Here is a 9,807-nt window from a genome sequence, read left to right as displayed (position 1 = left end):
CTCCATCCCTCTGTCCTCTTACCCCCTCCATCCCTCTATCCTCTTATTGGAGAGTTATACTATTATTGGAGAATCACACTTACATTTAAAAATAGATGATTTATAATCAATCATTCTACTATACTATATAACTACTCCTGTAGTCTATAATTATTAGAATGTCTCTCTAAAGACTCAATGATCTAGGTCAGAGAGTGAAAGCCAGCATCAAGCCCTTGTGGTCCTGGAACAGGTATGTGCCCTGTTCAGGTTTTTCTGCTAGAGTTGCACCTACAGGCTAATGTACTGGGGAACACATTCCAACGCTTTGTTTCAGGTTGTTTATGTAAAATGTAAATACATGTCAGGCTGATTAGCCAATTACGTCATGTATAGCTTTGTGGAGTTTCAGATAGCTTGATAGCTTAATTATGTAGCTTGTGTACATCTAGGAGAAGTGGAAAGGCCACCCGTGATGTCGCCAATGACGCAAGCCTGGTTTCTTATTGCACACTGGGGAAAAAAAATGAATCTGTACGAACTGAAAAAGTTGAATGTCAGACAAACTTGGAATTGTAAAGCGCAGTACTTGTTGTTTTAGTTGACTGAATAGGTTTCTGTTTCAGTTCTGTCTAAACGCAACCATGCAATGACACCAACCGCTGCGTTACTTAACACGGCTGCTGCTTTGAGTCTGAATAATGTCACTACAAGAGCGTCACACAACACTAGTGGGGTCAGTTCGGGAATGATAAGAACCCGACCAAACACCCAGTGAGATACAGGCTGTTACTCCACCTCATTTTATTCCCATCTAAGGGTCTATTTTTTAGACATCTATCTTCTGTGTTTGAGGGGTGCAAAATCCTCGTCACTCAGCTCTCGTTGGATTCATTTCTTTCATTTGAGTCCTGAGACTCTTTCATACCCCCCAGACGCCCCCCCACACAGGTTATACTACTATTCGTTAAATTATGCAACCGAATGTGACAACAGTAATTAATGAGGAAGTCTAGACAGTGCAGGTGAGTGCAGGTAGGCCAAGACAGAGATATTTTGTGGATGGTTGTAGGTCGATTCCACTCTCTATGTTAATGTATTCATGTATGCAAATACAGCCATGGCATTTATGCAAATGAAGCACATATCATTTTATTTGAATACTATAAAAAAAAATGCCTGATATATATATATATATACATTTTCTAGTGGTATCAGGCAATTTTTGAGTGAATGAGTGAATTCGAATAGAAAATGTGACATTTTACAATAAATTCAATACCTGCATTCCCACACAAATCCCTGAACTAATTCAGTATTTGTCCATGCCAGTAAAATGGTTTATGCGCAAATATTCAGTAAAAATCTGATGGATTTTAAAAATTCAAAAAGTTTGGAGTATCTTCATGGTGCATTTATTTTAATTGTTTTTACAACTATTTAGCAATTTTGACGAAGCTCACTACTTTTAAATCGGGCTTAAAGACAACCTAACCTATAGAACAACAACTCATTTAAACCGTGTGTTTCTATAAGTGTATGTGTTGATGATCGACGTGGATTGTTGTAACTCACGAGGTTTTGGTTTCATTCATTAGTGTACATCCCCCTCCTCAACCCCTTCCCCCATTTTAGTGCTGGGAGCGGGGCTGAGTCGACACATGCAGCCGAGACAAATGGAGGAGAAACCCAACGGCTCCGGGAGTGGGTGTGTTGTATCAGACACGTTGTTAGTTACACAATAACGACACGACCAATAACCCACAGCTCTGACGACCAAATAACAAACAAAAACGACGTGGAAAATGTTACAGCAGCACCATAATCACAATCATAGTCTCCCCAAATGCACTGTTTGTAAGAAACGTCTCGCTAACTTGATCTGACGACAGTTTATACGATCATAATCTTCATAAACAGCTGCGCGTAACGGTTACTTTGTAAACAAAAACCACCGTAAATGAACAGTGTCAAATAATATCAGTGTATCGAATCAGTGGTCATGTCGTTACAATGTAACAACCATTTTCTGCGCCTCGCTCGTCTCCTGCTACAATGTTTCTGCTGCCTCCCTTCCACGTCCCGTGTCTACAGCAGCCCGCACTACTTGGTATTCCTGCGCAGAGGGCTTGCGCTATTACAGGGAGGAGGGGTGGCGGAGGCACGCCACTATTACAACCACTTTAACGGTGTTTTTATCACCCCCCATGTCTTATACAAACCTTCGAGTGACTCTCACAACAGTTATTGAGGTATTATCGATGCGATGTGTTGTGGAGGGTTGAGCCCCGTCGGAGGGCCTATTTGACGGAAGCGCGGAGGGGTTTGTATGGTGGCCGGGCCTGGCTGTTTAGCGGTGGTACGGTCCTGAATGGAGGAAGTGTTTTCCTGCGGGGTAAACAGTGACAGCTATAGGGCAGACTCCCTCAGCCCCCTAAAAACAAATCGAAAATGGATTCAGACAGTAAACTGGTCGCCCAGCTGAATTCTGGTGAGTAGAGCGAGCTGAATATGTGACATTTAGATGTTATAATTCTCTCCAGTCGCTCCGGCGCCCTCCTCTGTAGCTAACCCGCTCCGTCCTCTCTCTCGCCCCTACAGAACTCTACTTCCTAATCGCCCGCTTTCTACAGTCTGGACCGTGCCAGAACGCAGCAGAGGTGGGTCCGATGGTATTTTACGATTATTTATTATATTCACAGGTTTGTCTCGGTGTGTGATTTTGAGTTTTTAATCTATTTCCAGACGTTGATCCGGGAGGTGGAGGAGAAGGAGGTGAGTCGTGTATCTATGCTCGCCTCGCATCAAGCTGCTCTCTCTGCACTTTCTCATGTTGATTTTAAGCAGATTTCTCATTTAATGTTTAAAAACACAAATAGACGAGTTGATAGTGTTTGTGATCGGAACTGAACTGTGCATTTCCTGCAGCTACTGCCCACACGACGGGACTGGACGGGGAAGGAGCACCCAGGGAGATACGAAGATTTGGTAAGGCTCCTCTATAACTGAGAAAAAGTTTTTTAGAGAGAGCAAAATAAAAATTGAATTTCCCGCAATTTTTAAATCAGGAAAAAAAAAAGTCAAAAGGATTGTACCGAGAAAAACTGAACCCAACCCGGCCCAGAGGAGGCAATGAGTCTTGTCCTGGTCCATCGGGGACCCTGGGTTGAGAGTTTGGTGACAGGCATGTCCAAAACATTTAAATAGTAGTGAAAATGTGTGTGAAATGTTAGTACGTCATGAGTGTTGTGGCGTTGAATCGCGCGGGGGAGGGACTCCTGCGCCACAGCTTGCACGAGATGAAGGCGCCCAGCTCCTGCTGTAGAGAGAGAGCCTTGGTGTGTGTGTGTGTGTGTGTGTGGCTAAAACACACAAGCAGCGGGACGAGGTAAAACACTGCTTTTAGGAGAATATAAACAGTCATATCAGAAAGCACTGGGAAATAAAAATGTCATTTTAAAGAGAGTTTTGTCAGAGGGAGAGTGGCAGGATGGGGACAGAGAGGAGTGTGTGTTATCTCAGGACTGAAGGAGAGGGGGAGAGAGGGGTGACATGGGGTAATATTGAGCTTAAATCTAATTATTATGGCTTTATTAATTAATCGACTAATTAGGTCAATTACATGGTGATTTTACATAATGCTATTGCAGCACTGCATGAATAACACCATGCAATGTCAATATAATACATATTTTAGTGTTTTGAGATCAAGTGTTTAGATATTTTAAAACTTTTATATTTCTGGCAAATTAGCATAACCTTAATATTTTTTAAATCTATTTTTCCATGACATGGTTATTTTTAGTTGAGTTTTTTACATCATCAGTAGCCTACAGTAGCCTCATGATCTTTTGCAGACTCGACTAAAACTAAATCTATACATTTATAGAACAACAATATTGACAGTGTGTCTGTCTACTCCCCCCTCCTCCTCTCCTCTCCTTGCTCTGCCATTTCTCCCTCCGCCAGTGAGCGGGGGTTGTGATGCGGCTGGCCGGGCCTACTGTCTCAGTCCTTCACTGCTTCATCTTAAGATGCGACATGTTCTTAAAGGTGAACTATGCAGAAATCGCTCCGCCATTTCCTGGTTGCTAAAATTCTAATAGTTTGCCTAATTTCAGTTTATGTGACAAAACAAGCAAGTATAGTGTAGAGAATCATTGTACCATCTAAACTGCTGTGAAATATATTTTACATAACCAAAAAGATTGTATTTTCAACTGTTTGAAGCTAGTGTACAATACCTAAAATAATAGACAAAAAATGTAACTTAATAACAGGAATCATAGAAATAGAGCATATAGAACAGATCAACCTCTTCATAGACTGTCTTTTAATGAGAATGACAGATCTATAACACATATAACAGATCATATATTTATTACAATAACAATTATTTATATATTAATAAAGACAATTATGGTAATTATTATGGTGATATTATTATGATAGTCAGCATTTTCTCCCTCTAATAGATGTATTTTGGTGATATTAGTGATGATGATGATAGTGATATTAGTGATGATGATGATAGTGGTATTAGTGATACTGATGATAGTGATATTAGTGATACTGATGATAGTGGTATTAGTGATAATGATGATAGTGATATTAGTGATACTGATGATAGTGATATTAGTGATACTGATGATAGTGGTATTAGTGATACTGATGATAGTGGTATTTGTGATACTGATGATAGTGATATTAGTGATACTGATGATAGTGGTATTAGTGATACTGATGATAGTGGTATTTGTGATAATAATAATGATTATGCTTATATTAGTGATGATGTTAGTGATAATAGTGATATACGTGATAATAACAATAATGATGATGATAGTGATATTAGAGATGATGATAGTGATAATGATGATGATAGTGATATTAGTGATGCTGATAGTGAAATTAGTGATAATGATGATGATAGTGATATTAGTGATAATGATGATGATAGTGATATTTGTGATAATGATGATGATAGTGATATTTGTGATAATGCCGATGGTAGTGATATTAGTGATCATGATGATAATAGTGATATTGGTGATAATGATGCTGATAGTGAAATTAGTAATTATGGTTATATTAGTGATGATGGTAGTGATGTTAGTGATAATGATGTTGATAGTGATATAAGTGATAATAACAATAATAATGACGATAGTGCTATTAGTGATAATAATGATGATAAATGTGATATTAGTGATGATAATGATGATGTTAGTGCTGTTAGTGATAATAATGATGGTAGTGCTATTAGTGATGATGATAGTGATAATGATGGTGATATTAGTGATAATGATGCTGAGAGTAATAATAATAATGATGATGATAGTGATAATAGTGATAATGATGATGTTAGTGATGATAATGATAGTGATATTAGTGATAATGATGATGGTAGTGATATTAGTGATAATGATGATGATAGTGATGTTAGTGATAATATGATGTTAGTGATGTTAGTGATAATGATGATAGTTCTGTTAGTGATAATGATGATGATAGTGATATTAGTGATAATAATGATGATAGTGATATTAGTGATAATGATGCTGTTAGTGATAATGATGATGATAGTGATATTAGTGATCATATTAATGATAGTGCTATTACTGATGTTAGTGATATTAGTGACAATAATGATGTTAGTGATAATGATGATGATAGTGATATTTGTGATAATGATGATGATAGTGATATTTGTGATAATGCCGATGGTAGTGATATTAGTGATCATGATGATAATAGTGATATTGGTGATAATGATGCTGATAGTGAAATTAGTAATTATGGTTATATTAGTGATGATGGTAGTGATGTTAGTGATAATGATGTTGATAGTGATATAAGTGATAATAACAATAATAATGACGATAGTGCTATTAGTGATAATAATGATGATAAATGTGATATTAGTGATGATAATGATGATGTTAGTGCTGTTAGTGATAATAATGATGGTAGTGCTATTAGTGATGATGATAGTGATAATGATGGTGATATTAGTGATAATGATGCTGAGAGTAATAATAATAATGATGATGATAGTGATAATAGTGATAATGATGATGTTAGTGATGATAATGATAGTGATATTAGTGATAATGATGATGGTAGTGATATTAGTGATAATGATGATGATAGTGATGTTAGTGATAATATGATGTTAGTGATGTTAGTGATAATGATGATGATAGTGATATTAGTGATAATAATGATGATAGTGATATTAGTGATAATGATGCTGTTAGTGATAATGATGATGATAGTGATATTAGTGATCATATTAATGATAGTGCTATTACTGATGTTAGTGATATTAGTGACAATAATGATGTTAGTAATAATGACAATATAGTGATAATAGTAATGATGATAGTGAGATTAGTGATAATGATGATGTTAGTGATAATGATGATGTCAACGATAATGACAATGGTGATGTTAATGATAATGATGAATATATTGATATGAGTGATAATGATGATGTTGGCGATAATGATGATGATAGTTATGTTAGCGATAATGACAATGATAGTGATGTTAGTGATAATGACGATGATAGTGATATTAGCGATAGTGATGACGTTAGTGATAATGATGATGATAGTGTAATGATGATGATAGTGATGTTAGCGATAATGATGATGATAGTGATAATGATGATAGTGATATTAGTGATAATAATGATGATAGTATTATTAGTGATAATGACGATGTTAGTGATAATGTTGATGTTAGTGATATTAGTGACAATAATGATGTTAGTAATAATGATGATATAATGATAATAGTAATGATGATCGTGAGATTAGTGATAATGATGATGTTAGTGATAATGATGATGTTAGCGATAATGATAACAATGATGTTAGTGATCATGTTGATGTTAGCGATAATGATAATGGTGATGTTAATGATGAATATATTGATATTAGTTATAATGATTATGTTAGTGATAATGATGATGTTAGTGATGTTAGCGATAATGACAATGATAGTGATGTTAGTGATAATGACGATGATAGTGATATTAGCGATAGTGATGATGTTAGTGATAATGACGGCGATAGTGTAATTAGTGATACTAGTAATGATGATGTTAGTGATGTTAGTGATAATGATGATGATGCTAGTGATAATAATGGCGATGGTAGCGATAATGATAATGACGATGATAATGATAAATATATTGATATTAGTGATAGTGATGATGTTAGCGATAATGATGATGTTAATGATAATGATGTTGTTAGTGATAATGATGACGATAGCGATGTTAGTGATAATGATGATGATAGTGATGTTAGTGATAATGACAATGATAGTGATGTTAGTGATAATGACGATGTTAGTGATAATGATGATGATAATATAATTCGTGATAATAGTAATGATGATGTTAGTGATGTCAGTGATAATGATGATGATGGTAGTGATAATATTGATGATGTTAGTGATGTTAGTGATAGCGATGATGATGGCAGTGATAATAATGATGATGTTAGTGATGATGGTGATAGTGATGTTAGTGATAATGATGAATGATGATGATAGTGATGTTAGTGATAATGATGATGATAGTGATGTTAGTGATTGATGATGATAGTGATGTTAGTGATAATGATGATGATAGTGATGTTAGTGATAGCGATGTTGATAATGATGTTAGTGTTAACAACGATGATAATGATGTTAGTGATAATGACAATGATAATGACACTAGTGATAATGATGATGATGTTAGTGATAACGATGATGCTAATGATGTTAGTGATACTAATGATGATAGTGATGTTAGTGATAATGACGATGATAGTGATGTTAGTGATAATAATGATAATAGTGCTATTAGTGCTAATAATGATAATAGTGCTATTAGTGATAATAATGATAATAGTGCTATTAGTGATAATAATAATGGTAGTGATATTAGTGATGATGTTAGTGCTATTATTGATAATGATGATAGTGATGTTAAATCAAATCAAATTTTATTTGTTACATAACATGCTTACTTACATGCCTACTTACAAGCCCTTAACCAACAGTGCAGTTCAAGAAGAGTTAAGAAAATATTTACCAAGTAGACTAACATAAATAGTAATAATAAAAAGTAACACAATAAGAATAACGAGTCTATATACAGGGGACACCGGTACCGAGTCAGTGTGCAGGGGTACAGGCTAGTTGAGGTAACATGTAGGTAGGGGTGAAGTGACTACGCATAGGTAACAAACAACTGTGAGTAGCAGCAGTGTACAAAGGGGGGTCAATGTAAATTGTCTGGTGGTGATTTTATGAATTGTTCAGCAGTCTTATGGCTTGGGGTTAGAAGCTGATATTAGTGATCATATTAATGATGATAGTGCTATTACTGATGTTAGTGATAACGAGGAGCCTTTTGGTTCTAGACTTGGCGCTGCAGTACTGCTTGCTGTGCGGTAGCAGACAAAACAGTCTATATCTTGGGTGACTGGAGTCTCTGACAATTTGATGGGCTTTCCTCTGACACCGCCCATTATATAGGTCCTGGATGGCAGGAAGCTTGGTCCCAGTGATGTACTGAGCCTTTCGCACTACTCTCTGTAGCGCCTTACGGTCAGATGCCGAGCAGTTGCCTTACCAGGCGGTGATGTAACCGTTCAGGAGGCTCTCGATGGTGCTCCATTATAGCCCTGTCGATGTTAATGGAGGCCTGTTCAGCCCGCCTTTTCCTTTAGTCCACGATCAGCTCCTTAGTCTTGCTCACATTGAGGGAGAGGTTGTTGTCCTGGCACCACACTGCCAGTTCTTTGACCTCCTCCCTATTGGCCGTCTCATCGTTGTTGGTGATCAGGCCTACCACAGTTGTGTCTTCAGCAAACTTAGTGATGGTGTTGGAGTCGTGTTTGGCCACACAGTCGTGGGTGAGCAGGGAATACAGGAGGGGACTACGTACACACAACTGAGGGGCGGCAGTTTTAAGGATCAGCGTGGCAGAAGTGTTGTTGCCTACTCTTACCACCTGGTGGCGCCCGTCAGGAAGTCCAGGATCCAGTTCCATGGCCACCGACGTGAGTGCCATGGGCGGTAATCATTTAGGCAGGTTACCTTTGCTTTCTTGGGCATAAGGACTATGGTGGTCTGCTTGAAACATGTAGGTATTACAGACTCGGACAGGGAGAGGTTGAAAATATCAGTGAAGACACTTGACAGTTGGTTCGCACATGCTTTGAGTACATGTCCTGGTAATCCATCTGGCCCAGTGACTTTGTAAATGTTGACCTGTTTAAAGGTTTTGTTCACATTGGCTACTGAGAGCGTTATCACACAGTCATTCATAACAGCTGATGTTCTCATGCATGCTTCAGTGTTGCTTGCCTCGAAGCGAGCATAAATGTAATTTAACTCGTCTGGTAGGCTCGCGTCACTGGGCTGCTCACGTCTGGGTTTCCCTTTGTAGTCCATAATAGTTTTCAAGCACTGCCACATCCGACAAGTGTCAGTGCCAGTGTAGTAGGATTCAATCTTAATCCTGTATTGATGCTTTGCTTGTTTGATGGTTTGTCTGAGAGCATAGCTGGTTTTCTTATAAGCGTCCGGATTAGTGTCCCGCTCCTTGAAAGCGTCAGCTCTAGCCTTTAGCTCGATGTGGATGTTGCCTGTAATTCATGGCTTCTGGTTGGGATATGTACGTACAGTCACTGTGGGGACGACGTCATCGATGTACCTATTGATGAAGCCAATGACTGAGGTGGTATACTCCTCAATGCCGTTGGATGAATCCCGGAACATATTCCAGTCTTTTGTAGCAAAACAGTCCTGTAATGTAGCACC

General features: G+C 37.6%; 1 protein-coding gene across 2 annotated transcripts in view; it reads left to right on the top strand.

Moving 5' to 3' along the window:
- The first annotated feature begins 1,974 nt into the window (after window positions 1-1,974).
- Window positions 1,975-9,807, top strand: part of phip (PHIP subunit of CUL4-Ring ligase complex) — a 112,330-nt gene continuing 104,497 nt past the window's right edge. For both annotated transcript variants that reach the window (XM_036984530.2, XM_036984528.2), the window contains exons 1-4: window positions 1,975-2,470; window positions 2,581-2,639; window positions 2,725-2,754; window positions 2,908-2,967. In XM_036984530.2, the coding sequence (XP_036840425.2) occupies window positions 2,431-2,470; window positions 2,581-2,639; window positions 2,725-2,754; window positions 2,908-2,967 (189 nt within the window). In that variant the 5' untranslated portion in view covers window positions 1,975-2,430. The remainder of the gene's footprint in view (window positions 2,471-2,580; window positions 2,640-2,724; window positions 2,755-2,907; window positions 2,968-9,807) is intronic.

The sequence above is a fragment of the Oncorhynchus mykiss genome, chromosome 8 (assembly GCF_057628025.1).
Source record: "Oncorhynchus mykiss isolate SJ-2025 chromosome 8, ASM5762802v1, whole genome shotgun sequence".
Classification (NCBI taxonomy): domain Eukaryota; kingdom Metazoa; phylum Chordata; class Actinopteri; order Salmoniformes; family Salmonidae; genus Oncorhynchus; species Oncorhynchus mykiss.
This window is presented reverse-complemented; position numbering and strand designations above follow the sequence as displayed.